The sequence below is a fragment of the Erythrolamprus reginae genome, chromosome 2 (genome assembly GCF_031021105.1).
Source record: "Erythrolamprus reginae isolate rEryReg1 chromosome 2, rEryReg1.hap1, whole genome shotgun sequence".
NCBI classification, from domain to species: Eukaryota; Metazoa; Chordata; class Lepidosauria; order Squamata; family Dipsadidae; genus Erythrolamprus; species Erythrolamprus reginae.
The window spans coordinates 82,205,583-82,225,867 of NC_091951.1; the positions used below are offsets into that span (position 1 = coordinate 82,205,583).

At 40.8% G+C, this 20,285-nt stretch overlaps 1 protein-coding gene across 1 annotated transcript in view; it reads right to left on the reverse strand.

The window, feature by feature from the left end:
- CACNA2D3 (calcium voltage-gated channel auxiliary subunit alpha2delta 3) overlaps nt 1-20,049 on the reverse strand; it is a 700,147-nt gene extending 680,098 nt beyond the window's left edge. Inside the window, exons 1-2 of the mRNA XM_070738505.1 lie at nt 19,280-20,049; nt 18,504-18,585 (exon numbers count right to left, since the gene is read on the reverse strand). Of these exons, the coding sequence (XP_070594606.1) occupies nt 18,504-18,585; nt 19,280-19,398 (201 nt within the window). The 5' untranslated portion in view covers nt 19,399-20,049. The remainder of the gene's footprint in view (nt 1-18,503; nt 18,586-19,279) is intronic.
- Between the last annotated feature and the right edge of the window lie 236 nt (nt 20,050-20,285).

The following is a 20,285-nucleotide window of genomic DNA, read 5'->3' on the forward strand; positions in this document are numbered from 1 at the left end:
TCCTCAAGTGCTGAAAGAGCATGCACACACACACTATTATGCATGTGCGAGTGCCCACACCCATAATCCAATGCCTGGGGAGGGCAAAAACAGCTCCCCCCACCCCTGGAGGCCCTCTGGAGGCCAGAAACAGCCTTCTCCCCAATCTCTGGTGGCTCCAATAGGCTCGAGTTTTGCCCTCTCCAGACTCCAAAGGCTTCCCTGGAGCCAGAGGATGGTAAAAACACCCTCCCCTATCCCCCCCAGAGGCTCTCTGGAAGGCAAAAACACCCTCCCAGAACTTCTGTGCAAAGCAAAAATCAGCTGGCCGGCAGGCATACACATGCACATTGGAACTGAGCTAGGACAACAGCCCGTGTGCCAGTAGATATGGCTTCGTGTGCCACCTGTGGCACCTGTGCCATAGGTTCCCCATCACTGGTCTAGACATACCCAGACTTGATTAACTGCATCCAGAGTACTATTAGATCCAGTTTGGTGTGGTGGGTAAAATAACAGGCTAGAAATCAAGACACAGTGAGTTCTAGCCCTGCCTTAGGCACAAAACCAACTGTCCTTGGATGATTCATTCTCTCTATGCACTAGGAAGAAGACAATGGCAAAATACTTCTGAAAGTCTTCCCAAGAAAAATGCAGGGACTCTCAGGTACTATCTTTGCTTTCATTTACCAGAGTCATTCTACTTCTACTTGCAGGTCTTTGTATTTTGTGGTTTTCTCCAATTCTTTGTCTTCTTTTTTGCTGCCTCCTGGTACTTTACTATTCAGATTTTGACTCCCTTATCTACTGCTGTTAGGTCTTATCTAAAGTCCCAAGCACTTGGGACTACTATTTTGTCTACTTTGTGGTTCTACCAGTTATTGCTTGTAGTCAAATGATATTTTTAATAGATATTCTTGCTACTACCCTTTCCCCTGACAATAAGCCAAACCTGGCTTTTGAGTGTATGGCAATAAGGACAAGTGCTTATTTCAGGGTTCAAAAAAATATAAGACAGGGTCTTATTTTTGGGGAGACACGGTACCTAGTCATGCCATCGTTTGTAACTAAAAACTAGTCTGTGCAATCTTCTTGCAGCAAATAATTAGGAGATCCAGTTTCTTCAGCTTCTTTGTAGAGGTGGCCTTTGCTGTCTGTTGCTGTCTTCTCAATTCTGGCTTTATATGCATTTGTTCGTAAGGCTTGGTCTTGTACAGAAGGAATCAGCCCCTCTGCCACTTTCTTCAACTTTCCTGCTCTTTGCCATTGACAGGTTTTGTTATTACTTTGCCTAATTTCCTTATGTACTGGCCATGTAACTACTTTATCTTACCATGCCTATTTTCTATTCTTCATTTGGCCTTTTCTATAGACCAGATTTGTCTCTGTGGCATTCACTAAGTCTTCATGATATGCTAGCTCAGATGGAACTTCTCCACTATAATTAATAATAATTATCATAATTTATTAGATTTGTATGCTTCTCCACTGGATTAGATTTGTAACTTCTCCACTATCCTTCAGATATTCGTCCAATTGCATTTTTCTTACTTTGTTTATTAATAATTATTATTTCCTGCATTGGAAAAACGCTTGTATAAATTACCTATGAAGTCTCTTTCAGCTGTGTGTGATTGACCATAATCAATCACAATAATTTCATCATATGCCATAACAATGTTGTTTGAAGGTTAGACATATGCCTGCAGCCAATCCCTTATGTTCATTTCAATCCTACTACACATCCAGTAATGAACAATCTTCAAAGAATGACTTTCCCATACATATGTTTCCTCTTAAGATTGCAAGCTTGTTTGTGTGTCTTTCTCTTTTTCTGCGTGTGCATGTATCTTAAAGGTACTAAATGTGTTTGTGCAGAGGTACTGAATTTCTAATTTGTATGAAAAAGAGGTAGATACATGCATAAGGAAGAGATAGATGAATATGCAAAACATCTTAGTAAGATAAAATCTCCTCATATCTCTCTCTTCCTTCAATGCTATGAAAGGCAACTTTGGAAATCAGAAAAGTATGGTAATCTAAAATCTATAATTTTAAATTTTATATCTAAAATTTAAATTTTAAAGTTTAAATAATAAAATTTAAAATAAATTTAAAATTTAATTCAAATAAAATAATGAAATATAATTTTTATATCTAAAATCTATAATTTTAAATTTTAATTTTAAAATAATATTTTTAAAAATAAAATATTTTATTTTAGTAGTATGGTAGTAGATATATATATAAACATTACTTGGAATAAGAGAGGAAAACATATATCCAAACCAAATTATAGCAACTTTTTCTTCTTTTTAAATAGCAAAGAAAAAACTGCAGAAGTGAGAAAATCAAAGTTCTAGCCTATGGGTGTTTATTCTTGGGTTGGACAAGCTTCTGTCTTATGAAGTACAATGCAGTGAATCATGTACAGATCTGTACATTGGAGAAGCAAAATAACCACTTCACAAAGACATGGCACAACAAACAGGAGAACAAACCCATCAGGACAAGATTCAGCAATCCATCTGTATTTGAAAGACAATGGTCACTTTTTTGAAGACAGCAGATTCCACATTCTGGTTTAGAAAGAGGGGTCAAAGAGGCCACCTACATTAAGACTGAACAGCTTTCTCTTAACAGAGTAGGAGGGATATGACAACATTTATCTCCTATTTACAACACAGCCTTTTAAGTTGCTCCAAGAAGGTTCCACGCGTATATGCACTATTCAGGTGACCCTGAGGGCACAGATAAACCTCCACCTGGCCTCAACAACTCTCAGAATGAGTTTTAAGGACCAGATGACTTCAAGGAATATAAATCCTTCCATCATCCATCATTCAGTCAGAATTGAAGAAGCTGCTTGGATGGGAAGCAGAACATCTTCAAGGAAAAAAAGCAAAGTCCAATTGTCTTTGAAAAAGCACCTTTGGGACTTCAAAGTTTGCCTTCTTCCCTAAATAATGCAAATTGACCAAAGCAGTTATAGATGAAACCTAAAAGAAAATAAGACAAACCACCACCACCCCTCAATGTTTTTCATTTTCCCTTTTTCCTTCCATTTAAAACCTACATGTTAAAAAGCATTATTGGAAGCATAGGTTACTGCAAATGTACTATAAACAAATCTGAAAGCATATTTCCACTGCAGAGCACTTCAAATGTAATCATGAAAATAACTGTATCATTCCATACATACAAAATGCTAGGAAATAGTAACCAAGACTGTAATTAGGTGAGCCAGTGCTAAATAAATTGAAATTATTTTTTTTCAGTTTAAAAAAACCAAAATCTAAATATATTGTATTGTTTTGTTCTGAAACAAACAGAATATATGGCTGATTATATCAGACTTATTAAGAAACAATCAGAACTCTCTGAAAAAAGATACTCACAGATAAATGGAATAAGTGAGATCTGTTTATTTCTTTCACCTGTGCTGAAATAAATTTTTAGTTGAAGAAGAAATTATATGTAAATGTGTGGTACACACAGCAAATGATTGCTGAATGGTAATTGTCAGATCCTTCCTTCCCACCCCCCACCCTCAAAAAAGCTTTGTAGGAATATAGTAACAGTGCATAAAGTTAACCATGGGCATCTGCATAAAAGTCTTGTTTTCATCACAATGACACGTGGACAAAAAGGGTAGTGCTTCTATTGTGAGGGTGGGATGCTCTTTTCATTGTTCTGTGGCCATGCATGGACATTACCCTCCCCCTAACCAGGGATACTGCTAATTTTACACATGCAGGTATTTCTTTCTTAGCGCCCACAACTGGGATCAGAACTCTGTTACTTAGTGCCACAATCATATGATCACAAACCTATGTCACTTCCCATTTGGTCATTAAGCAGAACATCAGGTGACCACAATTTGCACTTTTACTTCTGTGTTCTCCATTATCTCTGCTTCTCATAAGATAGTTGCAAGGCATTTGAATGTTGATCACATGGCTTTGGGAAATTGCAATAGCTGTAAATGCAAAGACTGGTTGCAAAGCTATTTTTAACATCGTCATAAAATTAAATGATTAATAAACCAGCCAATGGGTAAGCGAGGACTATCTTTATTGTATTTGGAACACACATTGAAACTCCTGTTATCCTGGAACCTCACTTATTAGTTGTGACCATACAGGCAGAGCAAGTATAGTATCATCATGAATTTGTGTCATCTTTTGTTCACAGCAGATAAATTACCAGCTTTTTCTTATATACCTCTCCTATGTTGCAATGGTGGATTTCTTTCATTTTATGTAGATTTAACTTAGCTCTATAACTAGGCCTGATATTATTGCAGTTTAAATTTATCAAGAGCTCAAATCTATTGATTTATAATAGTATCTAACTTAATCTTGGAAGTGAATATCTATAACCACTGTGGAAATTAAAGATATGTACACACATCACACAAAACTATCTTTTGTTTAACTATAAATTATTGAAACTTTCTAGACTCATATCAACCCATAAACCATGATTTACGAGTCACAATGGCTGGACTGACAGTCACACAAATTAAACTAAGAGCAAACAAACTGGTTTGGTTTGATTATAAAGCTAGCCAAAATCTTCAGATGTTTTAAATTCCAAGGCATGAGGTCTGTTAGCTATCCATTTTATATCATGTTCTTCCATGATGGAAGAAAGGTGGGACTTAAATATAATTTGTTAAAGACCTTCACATTACTCATTAACAAAGTGCATTACATAAAAATAAGAAAGTAGGAATAACAAAGTCACTCTAAGTTTGGGAAAAAACATGAGGGGCGGTATACAAATCTAATTAATAATAATAATTATTATTATTATTATAATAATAATAATTATTATTATTATTATTATTATTATTTTAGTTATGTATTGGATTTTTATCCCACCTGTATTACTTTTATAAATAACTGAAAGCAGCCAATAAACCTAATACTCCTTCATCTTACTATTTTCCTCTCAACAACCCTGTGAGGTGGGTCAAGCTATCAGAGAGTGACTGGCTCAAGGTCACTCAGCTGGTTTTCACGCCTAAGGTAGTACTAAAACTTCATCGTCTTAAATACAACACCAAAGTGCTGATATTAATAGTTGTTCTCTCTGTACATGTGCACATACACACACACACACACATATACAACAAACAAACCCCTTTAAAAAGCTTATTTGAGTTTTTGAAATTTATTCATTAAGATACAAAGCAAAGAGATTCCACTCAGCATAGACTGAAGCACATAAATTAATTATGGACAGAAGCACTCCTGGAACACTTGTATTATGACCTTAAGGATGGTAGATTTGCTTTGATTAGTAAAAGGTGAATCAGTGATTGCTACATTGTACTATTTAATATGCAGAGTTTCAGATGGAGAGTTGCTAGAACTACCAATGAAAAGGTACCATATGTTTGCATCCCAAACATATTTTTTTCTGCAATAATAAATGCAAATAAGCAGAAAAGGAGGATACATTACAGTTCGGTATTTGAGGTCACAGTGTTCAAAAATAAATTTCAGGAGTACAGCTCTTTATTTCACACAACAAATATTTCAAGAAACTGGGATAGGTTTCAAAACTAGTTAATGCTATGACACAGGGGACCTGTTGTTCCAAGGAAAAGGAAAGTCAAACTCACCCTCTGAGCCTTTGGGTAAGCCTAAAATAGTTCTCTAGATTCTAGCTCAAATTTCCTAAATTTGTGCAAAGATTTAAAGGGGCAAACTTTTAAAACTTTCCCAATATAATATTTGTAGTTCGGATTTGAACTATGGAGTCCTTGGTGCTTTCTGAGGTTGGTTGTTTGCTTGCGGATATTAAATTGCCCAACTGGATAACATCATCAGTGTCCTCATACATATAGAAAACAAGTAAAAATTTCCAAACCTGCTATTAGAAAGCAATTTGATATTGTTGCATATTTTATCCTGTAACAGATTCATATGTAAATGGAAACTGAATGGAAATTGTGTATAGACTGAAGTTTAAACACTAATAATAATATTCATATTATGTGCATTAATTACAATTAATATTTTAAAAATAAAAATGTTTTTGCCTTGAAAGCTGTTACATTGGAGGCCTAAAACTGTGAAACAATTATCATTGCAAAATGAAACTTACACAAGATGGGAATGTCATTCATGACTTCCTTTAATTTGAACGAACTCTCATAATTTTCTGACCCTTCTTACAATAATGATGATGTTCTACAGAGTTTTTTTCTCCTCTTTTAAATCAAGTAAGCAAAGAAAAGGGGAAAGACAAGCAATTAATGTCAAGATGATTGGAGTACATTTTTTCTGGATCAATATAAAATGATTTCTTTTCAGAATTTAACTTACCCATTATGTGTTTTAAAACTGAAGATAAGATGTACAGCATTAACCAGATACAGCAGTAATTGAATATTAATTGACCTGAAACAATGATAGTTAAAAAAGAGAGATGGATCTATTACTATCTAAACCTCTACAGGCATTTGAAGCAAATAGACACTTTTCTTTCTTTATTTTATTTGTTTAGATTTCTACGTCGCCCTTCTCCATAGACTCAGGGTGGAATGTATTTAGCTGGAATGTATTGAGACATGCCTTTATCTTTAATTAAAATTGTACTCCAGTCCCCCTTTCCAGGTCACTATTTGGCATTCAATTCTATAGCAGAATGGATGGAATGGTGTATAGCAGAAATCATACTCCCATTTATCAACTCTTCTTGATTTGCACAAAATACTGAAGAATAGAAAGTAACAAATATTGAAGAATAATAACAGCACTTAGACTTATATACCATTTCACAGTGTTTTACAGCCCTCTCTGTTTACAGTCACAATCTGGGTCCTCATTTTACCAATCTCAGAAGGATGGAAGGTTGAGTCAACCTTGAGCCAGTCAAAATCAAACTGCTGCAGTTGGCAGAATTAAACTGCAATACTCCATTCTAACCACTGCTCAAGAATGTTGGTCGTTCAATTAAAAGTAATTCACTGAAGTTTGAATAAGCAACTGCATCCTCACCTTCACATAAAAATGACATCCTAAAATGTGCCCTTATCTTTGCTACACAATGCCTTCACATTCCTAAGAATGAAGGAAAAATAAATCAAATTATCTAGATCAGCGTTTCCCAACCGGTGTGCCGCAGCACACTAGTGTGCCGCAAGACACAGCCAGGTGTGCCGCAGAGCTCCTAGGGAAGCTCCAGCTGGGCGGGGCGCTGCAGGTGCCGGGGCGGGCTTTCCCGAAACGGACGGAGAATGCCCTCTCTCGCAGCCCCTGGCTGGGAGCGCTTTCACTGCGAGAGAGGGCTTTCTCCGTCTGTTTTGGGAATGCCCGCCCCCCCTCTCTCGCGCGCGCCGCTCCCCTTTTCTCTCAGCCCTCCCTGGCTTCGCTTCTCAATCCCTCCCTCCTTCCGTCTTTCCTTCCCCTCAGCCATTCTGTCTGGGGGTCTCCGACTCTTCCCTTCCCCGCCTCCCAGGCTTTGCCTTCACCACCCCCACCCCCTTTTTGGTTGGCAAGGAGTCCTTTGCCGCATCCTGCAGTTAGCACTCGGCTCGAGGCCGCTTTCCCTGGCTGCGCTCTTTCTTTCTCTCTCTCTCTCTCTCCCGTGAGCCGGGGGAAGGAAAAAACAAACAAACAAAAACTTCTTGCAATGGGCCCGCGCCCGCGCTCGTGCCCGCGCTCGTCCCTTCAGTAGCGAGGGAGGGAAGTCAGAGGGCGAGGGAGCGAGCGAGCGCTCTTGTCCTCGGTGCTCTCTGCAGCCTGCCTTCCTTCTTCTTTGCCACCGCTGAGGGACGGAGAGAAGGATAGAAAGGAAAGAGGGAGAGAGAGATAGAAAGGAAAGAGGGAGGGAGGAAAGAGGGAGGGAGAGATACAATGGAAAGAGGGAGGGAGAGATAGAAAGAAAATAGATAGAAAGGAAAGAGGGAGGGAGGAAAGAGGGAGGGAGAGATAGAAAGGAAAGAGGGAGGGAGAGATAGAAAGGAAAGAGGGAGGGAGGAAAGAGGGAGGGAGAGATAGAAAGGAAAGAGGGAGAGATACAATGGAAAGAGGGAGGGAGGAAAGAGGGAGGGAGAAATAGAGTGAAATGGAGGAAGATATATTTTTTGTCCAAACTTTTCTTTAGCCCCCACCCCCCGCCTGAGAGAGAAAGAGAGACATAGCAAGAGAGAGAGAGAGAGAGAAAGAAAGAGATAGCAAGAGAGAGAGAGAGAAAGAGAGAAAGAGAGAGAGCGAGAAAGAAAGAGAGATAGCAAGAGACACAGAAAGAGAGAGAAAGAGAGACAGAGAGAGAGAGAAAGAAAGAGATAGCAAGAGAGACAGAGAAAGAGAGAGAGAGAAAGAGATAGCAAGAGAGACAGAGAGACAGAGAGAGAGACAGAGAAAGAGATACAGAGAGAAAGAAAGAGACATAGCAAGAGAGACAGAGAAAGAGAGAGAAAGAGAAAGAATGAAAGAGAGATAGCAAGAGAGGCAGAGAGAGAGCAAGGGAGAGAGAAAGACATAGAGGGAGGGAAGGAGGGAGAGAGAAAGAGAGCAAAAAAGAGAGGAAGAAAGAAAGAGGGATGGAGAGAGAAAGAAGGGAAGGAAGGAAGAGAGAGAAAGAGGGAGGGAGAAATAGAGTGAAATGGCGGAAGAGATATTTTTTTTGTCCAAACTTTTCTTTAGCCCCCGCGCGCGCCCCCCCCGGTCCCCCCGTTCAGTGTTCCCCAGGATTTTGAAAATATGAATAATGTGCCGCGGCTCAAAAAAGGTTGGGAAACACTGATCTAGATTATCTAGAGCTAGAGCTAGATGGAAGTTAAAGGACATAGATGGAATTCTACCCAGAACCTTGTGTTTAAAACCATATCTATGGCATGTTTTATGTTGGAGGTACCAAGTTTGGAATAGAACTAGGTTGTGAAATGCATTATGTCATATTTACTATGCAATTTCACAATTTGTTAATTTACTTTGCATCCATCAAATGTGTCAATAAATAAATAATATAAATAAATTTAAAATCCCTTTAAGCATATAAAATCTGATGAAATCTCCCCATCAATGGCATCATTCCAAACATTGGATCCAGTGAAACCGCACATTTTCAGACATAACCTTTGGGCAATTCCGTTAGCAACATTAGAAGCCCCATTCTTACTGGAAAAACAATGAAGTCATAAGCCTAAACTATTGAAGGAAAAGAGCAACTAAATAAAATTAACAGCAGCTCTTCAATTAGTCCTTTCAAAAAAACATTACAGCGATTGAGGAGTGGAGAATGCAACACAGAACTAAATTATTCTTGGATAAGATTCTCTTTTTGCTATTTTCTGTCCAGCTTTGCCATAAAGCTGCTAATCTTCCTTCTAATCAGCGATTGAACTTCCACAGTCAACAAAAGACTATTATTTCACTTACCCTAATTTTAAGCCTCTATTGTTTAATGCTTCCTCTTCTACCAAAAAACTTGGAAGCTGTCTGTAGTGACTTTGTCATAAATCTATGCATGCCAGTGCAGACTGCATATTAATTCATTAATGCATAAATTTTGCTGCTTCCTTAATTCACATTGTTACTTTTCTCAGCAGACTTCTTCTGAAGTTTTGCACAACTTTCATAATCTAGGATCAATGAAATGGGAAGAAGCAGATAAATTCTACAACAAAGCTTCTTTATTCTTACTGCCAACTCTCCTACACTATTTCTATTTCAACCTATAATCAATATTTTATCTACATTCCAATCTACAGTATAAGAGCTGTTTAGTATTGGATCATACTCATGCAGGCTCTTATCTAATATATATAACACTAAATCTATATAATCTCAGAAATTATATGCATTTACATATGCAATATATATCTTTGAAGGGAAGAATAAACTCATCTCCATCAACTTATCAAATATGACTATGATCATTCAATATATTTAACACATCTAAGTTAACACAATGAACTGAATGATTAATTAACCAAGTGGTCTGAGTTCACATAACATACAAAGATGCAAATACATTCAGATAAGCTTAACTAACTAGGATTGCATGCTATGCAAATACAAAACCTTCCTGCCACAAGGCCAGCACCATTCCCTACACAACTCTATTTAGTCTCCTCACAATCAACTTACAGTCATTTTTTACAGACTACCCTTTAAATCATCTGGGCTTGTATTACAACATAATTTTATCACCTTTTATCTTTTATAACCCACAGATTATTTTTATTCGGGGTCTGGGGGGTTGGGATGGAGGCAATAGGTTCAAAGTGGCTAGGGGAGCCAGGGGCAAAGAATAGAGCCCCCTCTGCTAAGTATGGAAACCGAAGCAGATGGGGGCACAAATATGACACCCGGCTTGATGTGAGTGGGAGACATTATCTACTGGAGAGAAGAGTGGTCCTTGGGGTGGGAGAGGGGATTTCTAGGATGTCAGAGACCCTAAGTATTACGGTTATGCCTGGGAGAGGTAGATATGGCGGGAGCTGGGGGTAGACTGCTCTTGGGGAACTAGGACTCGCTGTCTTAGAGCGATTGTTCCAGCCTGTCTGATTATGGTTCATCGGGCTCATCTCATATATCTGGTGATAAGGGATGTCAGGGTCCTGGCCTCAGGCTGCTGCTGTTTAATGCCACATCTGTTGTCAATGAGGCCCCCCTCATTTTAGACTTGCTCCTGGAGGAGGGGGCCAATCTGGCATGGATAATTGAGATCTGGCTGGGCCAAGAGATGGGGTGTTCTCCTCTCAGAGATGTGTCCAGACGGGTTTCAGGTATTGCATCAGCCACGACTCCAGGGAAGGGGTGGACGAGTGGCAATTATTGTCCTGAAGAGTCTTGGTCCTTGCGTGATCCCTGCTCCGGAATTTGTTGGGTGTGAATCTCTCTTCTTGAGGTTGTACTCAGGGGTTCAGTTGGGTTTGCTGTTGACGTACCTGCCTCCAAACTGCATTGCAACAACACGGCCTGTGCTGCTAGAGGTGATAGCCGGTTTGGGGGTGGAGTTCCCCAGGTTTATAGTACTGGGGAACTTCAATTTACCATTGCTTAGTGAATCCTCGGATGTGGTTCTGGAGTTCATGGCTTCCATGACAACCATGGACCTGTCCCAAGTAGTTCAGGGTCCGACTCATGGGGGGGGACACACATTTGACTTGGTGTTCCTCTTGGGGCAGTAGAGATATGATCTGGAATTAAGGGGTATAGATGCTTCTCTTGTCAGATCATTTCCGGCTAAGGTTAGACTTTAAGACACTTCTCCATCACAGGGATCACAGGGATGCAGAGCCGATTAAGTGGTTTTACCCCAGATGTCTAATGGAGCCTGAAGGGTCTAATGGAGCCTGAAGGGTTCCAGAGGGATCTTGGGGAAATACTGACTCCCTTGTCCACAATCTGACCGAGTCCCTGTTGGTTGCTTTGAATAGAGTGACATCTAGGGCACTGGACAAGATTGTGCCTTTGCGATCTCCATGCCGGTGGATCTAGGAAAGCTCTATGGTTTACCTAGGAGTTTCATTAGATGAAGTGCGGAAGAGACATTACAGTGATGGTGGAGAATCCGTAGCTCCAAATCTGACTGAACACTGTTAAGAGCCTTTATTAGGACTTACCTAGTGGCACTATGGATGGCAAAACTGCCGATTCGTGCCCAGATGTCCTCTTTAGGGTGGCTTGTATCCCTTCTCAATGTAGTGGGAATGGAGGAGCCCTAGAACTGAGGAATTAGTTCAGTTTCCATCGAACGAAGTTGCCCAGATTCAGATGGACCTGGACTCTGATTGGACAATTCCGACCACGATGACAGCCAGGTCTTAGTCCTATTGTGTGGAATGAATTTGAGCCTAAGACTCCTGAGGATGTGAACAAAGCTGTGGGAGTGACGAGTTCCTCCACTTGTTCGTTGGACCTGTGCCCCTCCTGGTTTGTTTGTAGGTGACTCAAGGCTGGCTCCAGCTCTGGTTAATGCCTCCTTGAGGGAGGCGTCCTTTCCACAACTATTAAAGGAAGCAGTTGTGAGGCCTCTCCTCAAGACGCCTTCACTAGATCCAGCAGAATTTAAAAACTTTCATCCAGTCTCAAACCTGCCCTTTGTGGGAAAGGTTGTAGAGAAAGTGGTGGCACTCCAGCTCCTAAAGTCATTGGATGAAATGGATTATCTAGACCCTTTTCAATCGGGGTTCAGACCTGGCTATAGGAAACTGCTTTGGTCACTCTGATGGATGATCCCTGGTGAGCCCAACATGGGGGTCATTCTTCTATCTTGGTGCTACTTGACCTCTCAGTTGCTTTTGATACCATTGACCATGATATCCTTCTGCAAAGACTAAGGGAGCTTAAAATTGGAGGCACCATTTTAGGGTGATTCTCCTCCTATCTCTCTGGCCAATTGCAGGAGGACAATGGTCAACCCCCAGACCCCTTGTTTGTGGGGTGCCATAGGGTTTGGTCCTCTCCTATTTATCATCTATGTGAAACCACTGGGTGAGATCATCCGATAACACAGTGTGAGATATCAGCAATATACTGATGATACCCAGTTATATATCTTCACCCCACGCCAGTTCAGTGAAGCAGTGGATATGATCTACCAATGCCTGGAGGCTTTGAGGTCTGGATGGGTGTTAACAGGCTCAGACTTAACCCTGACAAGATTGAGTGGTTGTGGGTGTTGCCTCCCAAAGTCTATATTGACTGCCCATCCTTGGTTCTGAGGTGGAGAAATTGCTCCCCCCCCCCTCAAAATGGGTTCGCAATTTGGGTATCTTCCTGGACTCATAGCTTTGATCGACATTTGACAGCTGTAGCTAGGGGGGCACCTTTGAAAAGGTTCGTTTAATGCACCAATTGTGACCCTACTTGGATCAGGAGGCTCTTCTCACAGTCACTTATACCCTTGTCACCTCACTGTTAGATTATTGCAATGCACTCTACCTGGGGCTACGCCAAAGAGTGTTCAGAGACTGCAGTTGGTCCAGAACGCAACCATGTGAGTTGTCATGGGTGCACTTAGGTACACCCGCATCACACCAATTCCCCTCCGAATGCAATTCAAGGTGTTGGTCATTAATAATAATAATAATAATAATAATAATAATAATAATAATAATTTATTAGATTTGTATGCCGCCCCTCTCCAAGGACTCGGAGTCATTAAAGCCTTTAAAGCCCTACATGGCTTAGGGCCAGACTATCTTCAAGACTGCCTTCTACCATATAGTTGCCAGACTGGTAAGGGTCCACAGAGTGGTTCTTCTCCAGGTCCCATCAACTAAATTGTGTCGGTTAGCAGATCCACAGGGGAGGGCCTTCTCTGTGGCTGCCCTGACTCTCTGGAGCCAGTTACTTCCTGAGATCCGGACTACCCCACCCTACTGGCCTTCCGGAAAGCAGTAAAGACCTGGCTTTTCCGACAGGCCTGGGCTATTGATCTTATGGTGATAACCAGCGAGATCCGTCCATGAATGGTATGCAGGGGTTTAACTGTGTGAATTGTAAACTGTTTATTTTATTTTATTATTTGTTTGTTTGTTTGTTTTGTATTCTGCCTAGTCCAACAAGACTCACAGTGGCTAACGATAATTACTAAAGACAGTAAAAAAATACAACAATAGTAAAATAGCAACATTATGAAATATACGTAAGGAATAAGCTCAAAAACCATACATACATACATACAGTCAATCTTAATTCCAGGCCTGCCAGAAAGGTCAGGTCTTAACAGCTTTCCAAAAGACTGGTAGGGTGGAAATAGTATGGATCTTTGGGGGCAGTTGGTTCCAAAGGGTCGGAGCCACCACAGAGAAGGCTTCCCCCCCACAGGGAAGGCTAACAGTTTTTAGAGGTTTTTGTATTATTATTGATTTTTTTTTCTATTTCTGCTGTGAGCCGCCTAGAGACCCCAGGGAGTTGGGCAGCATAGAAATTGAATGAATGAATGAATGAATGAATGAATGAATAAATAAATAAACAAACAAACAAATCGCCAGCATCTTTACAGGACATGGTGAGGCACATTCTATGAATGCAACCACTATGCAAATGGAATTTGACTAACTTTAATCTTTTCTATTTCAATTGCTGAATTCAACAAGGGAGATGTTGCTTTTGTTTTTAATACTTAAACTTGATAAAACTTTGCCCGATTCTTTTAACAGTTCTCCCATGATGCAAAACAACAAGAGAAAACCAATCAAATCACTTCCTATACCTGCAAAAATCACTTCTGGATTTCTTAAAGGACACTAAAAATATTTTTTAAAGACATCTAACTTGAAAACATGATGTATTTTGTCATATGCTTCCCCGGGGCAGTCCCGTTAACTCCAGAAAGCCTGTAGTAGTGGATTTAATTTTGTTGATACTGTCTTGAAAGCAGCCTTATCAGCAACGTACAGCAGTGCCTGCACCAGGCAGACACCTGCAGTGCAGACCTAAGCTAAGGCAACACCCTCCGTAGCAGGCAGGAAACGACCCCCCCCCTGCCCAAAAAGCCCCTCTTCATGCGCCAAGACAACCGCCTGATGTAGGTGATTAATGTGTGCTGCATTGGCCCATAGTAGGACGATGGCAGAATTCTTGAATAGCTTTTCAGAAATAATTGATTTCATTTGAGGTATGAAGGCAATGAGCCCATTCCATACCTTTGGGGTGGGGGGAGGATAAAGGTGGAGGATTCTATGCTATCAGAGTTATCAGTATGTATATGTGTTAGAAAGTGTACAAATAAAATGTGAGAACACAGTTTTAAAGGAATATGTGAAATACACTTGAACTACCATTCTTTATATATAATTTTTAAACTTAAGAAAATGTAAACAATTTCTATCTCTTCTTTCATTTTATAGCTATTACTCAAATAGATGACTGTTTGCCAGAAAAGCAATTCATGATAAACTGTAACTGAAATGCTCATAAACCTCTGGATTATAGATAATAGTTAATATTCAGACCCATCTGACAGCAGGCAAAATAGCAACCTCCCATATCTTTAAACCTTTAATGCAGAAAGCACTATCTATTAGAGTGAAGTATTGTAATGCAACCTTATTGTCATTCAAATCTTCAATATCCACAAAGAGCCCATTTCTCTGAGAAGTTCACCCATATAACTGAAAAGAATGAAAATGCACCTGTATAACTGAAAGGTTATTATGCATGGTGAATTATGGCTCATACTTGGGAAATACAGCATTTTAAGATGTGTTAGTCTGGAAGAAATACATTTTTAAAATATAAATAAAATCATGAACATAAACCCGACTGTAAATAAAACATCTCCATACTTAATTTGAACCTAACTGCAGTGCTTGATAAGTCAGGATGGTGCTTCACTCAACTAAGCAGGTAGACAATTTATTTTAGGGTGCCAAATCAAGATGACAATTGAAAATGAAACTGGAAAACTAGCCATTTCACCAAACGTACTTGAAGACGTTTCCTTTTTCTTTAAAGTATGAAAATGCATTGGTTGAAAGGGAATGTGTCTTGAACTCTCCTTGCTGAATTCAGGACTATTATGAATACTTTTGGATTTAATCAAAAGACACTACTGTCAAAGGGTAATGGTCTTTTGCATGATTATAGAGGAAGGATTGGAATAAGAAAATATTTGGGGTAGCTGAGAATGGAGCCGATATAGATTGAGACAAGCCTAATCATAAAGTAGCCCATTAATAGAAGATAATGTAAATGGGGTGTGTGGCATTGGTAACAGTGCTTTGAGGACTTTGATTCTCTTTGTATCATTCAGGTTTTGAACCTCAATATGCTTAACAAAATAAAATCTTCTAAAATAAGAAAATCTTATTTTCAAGTAAGTAGATTCAAAATGGAGATCACATCCAAAAATATTTTGCTTGTTGTTCCAGAACAAGCAATGAGAAATAGAAAAGATGCCCTCCCAAGTATTCTCTGCATTGCTTGTAGATGGCTACAGTGCTGCAGTGTAGTGCTGTGTCTCACATATCGCTATCGCTATCCATATGATCTTGCAATAATTTTAGCTCCTAAAATATAATATTACACTGTGGCTCCAAATGAAATGCAAGCTATCCACTAAAACCAAAGTATAAAATAATGTATCTCAGAGTGAGAGCAGACTACATTTTAATTTTTATTTCCAAAGACCGCTCTCTGCCTTTTATGGAAAAAAAGCACAAGTACAAATTACAAGATATGCTTATGAACCATTTAGTTACTTTGAAAATCAACTTGCATGGCCCAGGGCATCATTTTAATTCTTTATTTGATTTTAAGACCTCTTGAATGTGATATCTTGAATTTCAGTATTTTCATTATTCTTATTTTATGGGAGGTTGGGGGAGAGATAAAGTAACACTTGTGTTAATGTACAACAGTGTAAAACCATATGTATTTCTAGCCACCAGGATAGCACTGGGAAAAGTTTCACATTTCACATTGTGACATTGCAACAATAGTTTTGAACACTGCTGTTCCAGTGAATATTTGTGGTTTGAAAGCTCCAATTCTGATACATCCAAAAAGACAATGCACATGTTTTAAATAGCAATGTTTAACGTGTGATGATAATAAAAACTACGTAACAGAGATCAGTTACCTTAATTCTGCAGTTACAAAAATGTATAGATTGAATGCAGAAAAACTGACATTAAAATAAAATTGAATTAAATATCTAAAAATACAGAAGAAAAGAGAAGGACATCATAAACATACCATCAGCTGCACAACCTTGAATACAAATAATCTCAGCATTTGTACTTCCTGTTTCATTTAGTTTATCAACATCAAAAACAATATCAACATCAAAAAGAAAAATCTCCAGATGGGTATTAAATACAGTACTGTCGAGCTGCTGAAAGACTGTCTAGCCAATGAAACTAAATAATAAAGAAAATGTAGAATGAGCATGATAATAGTTTCTAATTACAACACTGCAATACGTCAATCAAAAGAAAGGCATCTGACTGCTACAAATATTCCACATTTCAGGAGGCTCTAAAGTAAATAAGAAAAGAATTATTATAAAGATAACTAATGTGTAGAAAATGAACATTCAATGGTTAAACAGAGATTCTCCTTATAAAACACAGAAATCAAGGCAGAATTCCAAAATTAGAAATTTAATTGAGGATATACCTCAATTGAGGGACAATATTTTCTTGAGCTTGGTGCATCTTTCAAAAATCACAGACTTTGCTGGGATATAAAAATTAGTCATTTTACAGTATATGTATCTATTCTGATTTAGAAGATATTTTCTTTTACAGCATGCAAAGACATTCTGATTACGAAGCAGATCTTATTTCAGAAGCCCAAACATGTAGAATATCCCTTGGGGATTGAGAAAAGTACGGTACCTTAAATTATTTCAATGATACTTATAACTCCCAGCAATTGGTATTGTCAATTATCCTAATCAAATCACCTTTGTGCTAAAGAACAAAAACAAGGAGCTTTTGTATTTGATTATTATGTTTCCACAATTATCATTAGGTTGACTGCATCAGCTACACTTACTGAACCATAAAAGTTTGTTGTTTGCATCACCAGTGCAATAGGGAAAGCTTGTCACACAATTCCTCATGAATAAGAGAGTATTTCAGCTCACTGACAGGAATAGTATCAGATCCTTCCAACAAAAACACATGGCCTATTGTTAGTTTAAAGCATTCCTTTAAAATATTTTAAATTTGATCAAATCATTTCAGTCTTGAATCTGAACTTTGCCTTTGAAGGTTGTATTTTCAAAGCACATGAAACTGTAATCCTGAAACATTTTTACAGTCTCTCACCACCCACCAGGGCTTTCTCATTTATTTTTGTGTTCACCGAGTTATATTTAAACACATGTTAACTGAACAATGAAGTTTCAGTACAAGGTTTGTTTAAGTGATCTCAGATGCAGGTACTTATAAAAGGTGTTCTGCCCTCCTTACTCCTCAGATGTCTGGAGACTTAGCCCAATTTCTGAAGATTTTGCACTACCTTATTATCCATCTGTGCAGCTGAGCCGGGAGATAGCCACATTCATTTTCCTTATCTGTAATGATGTGATACATCCCAACACTAACCTGAGATGTCTGCAAGCATAATAGTTGGAGGGAGGAGGGGAATCACACATATGACAAAAGCAAATGTCAATCTTTTTTGTTGTTGACGCTGCAGAAAAGTACAACTAAACAAAGCAGCATAATATTTCCAGTTTTTATCCTTCCCTAAAAAAACTCTGCACATGTGTGATGAGAACAGACACACTGAGGTTAACTTCATAATCTACAATCAAACACGAATACTGGCAAGATTCTAAATAGCTTCACCTGAGATAGTGAAAGTCATTGGGCCGGCTGTAATTTAAAAATAACACCTCCCCCACTCCTGATGAAAATTGTGGTTTCTGCCAGCAGAAAAGCGACAGCAGGCAGTTAAAAAGCGTTGTGGAAAGAACAGAGGGAAATCTCCAGATGAAGGCTGCTCTTCCTCTGCTTAGTCCCCAAATCCTCCTTCATTTTTCAGAGTTCATTTGAATTAATCTTTCCGTGAGCTACACGCTAGAGGGATCCTTACCTTCTGCAGAAGTTGGGAACCTGAGTATTTCGCTGCAATGGATCTGATCTCCCCACCGAAAGCAGAGGCCCAGAGTTTTACCCTACGGAAGGAAACAGGCAAGAGACATATATTGAAAAGGGAAATGCAATTAAGCACTTGGGTAAACAAACAACCCCTCATACAGGCAGAGCCAGAGAAATACGCGGGGAGAGTCTGAACTGTCAGTTCCCAGATTTTCCCCTTTAAAACAACGCGGTGATTCCGAAAAGTGCTCTGGGAGTAGGGCGGCATATAAGTCCAAATAAATAATAAATAAATATGCCCACCCTCGAAGTCGATCTATTCTGCCAGGTAAGGCGTAAGTTAAGACCTCTTTTGGCCAAACTTCAAGAGAAACTTATCGCTAACGCACGAGAGGGAGAAACCACAGGGTATGCATGTGTTTGTGTGTGTGTGTACATATGTGTGTGTCTGTATACACACACACACACAGCGACGGGGACTATAAATCCGCTTTTGCAAGATCACTTATCCCCGATCATCTGATATGAAACGGGACCGCAATGAAAGAGCTTGGAGCTGGAGTCGGCGCCGCAGGGGAAAGTTCATACGGCTGAAAGCTTGCGATGAAGGGTTTTACGGCTCTCGACCACCCCAATTCCAAAAGCTGCGAGCGGACCCCGTTGTCAAAAAACCTGGTGGGAAGCCAGCGCCAAGCCCCCGTCTCTCTCCCCCACCTATCCCAACCGTCGGCCGGCGCCGGCGGACTTTTCCACCCAGCCTGCGACACTCACACAGACAAGGGGATCTGCTGCTCCGAACCGGCCCCTCCGGCGTGCCTGATGCTAGCCGCCGTCCAGACCAGAGCTAGGAAGGCAGGCAGAGTCCGCAGCGGGGCCCCGCTCCCCGGCATGGTTCTCTCTCCTTCCTTCCTTCCTTCCTTCCTTCCTTCCTTCCTTCCTTCCTTCCTTCCTTCCTTCCTTCCTTCCCTCGCGAGCTTCGGAAGCTTCTGGCTTCTTGTTGCCGGTTGCGGCAAAAGAGAAGGGAGCGAAAAGCGGAGCAAAAAAGAGACCGGCCGAGGAGCAGTCACGGCACCATCTTTTTCTTTTCCCGCCTCCGAAATGAAAGGAGAGTCGGCGGACCCGAAAACTTCGGCGCTCTTGGCGGTGGTCCGGCGGTGGCACTGCGGCTCGCCTCCCCCTCGGCCGTCGAAACCTGAACTCCTGACAGTCGGCGAACGCCAGGCGCCGCCGGAGTTACTTCTCCGGACCTCGTGCTGCCGCTTGGCAGCGTCCCGGCGTGGTGAGGCAGGCGGGGCTTCGACGGGGAATGAGGGGTGAGGGCGTCTCAGTTGCCGTCGACGGGGCGAGCGCTGAGGCGGGAGGGTCTCGTCTGCCTTTCCTCCGGTTTTTGTATCGCGCGCCCGTCCGTGCGTGCGAGTGAGGGAAAAGAGCGCCAGCCAGCCAGCGCGCCTTTTATTCGCAGCGCCGCGAAGCTCCCGCGCAGCCTTGTTCTCGCCGCCGGCGAGAGCGGGGCGAAGCGAAGCGAAGCTGTCCAGGGAGCGGCGCCGTGCGCCGTCATGCAGCCCCCACCGGGAGGGAGGGAAGTAAGGGGGGGATCAGCCCGCCCGAACTAAAGCGGGAGCCGAGTAAGTTCCGAGGACAGACAGGTGGCCGGGTGGGTCCGCGCGCGGGTCTCAGCGGCGAAGCGGCCAAAAGCGTGAGCGCCGCAAAGGCAGCCCCCCCTCTCTTACCCCGCTGCGGGTTAGTTTCAAGGCAGCGCGCGGCTGCGTGGCCGGCA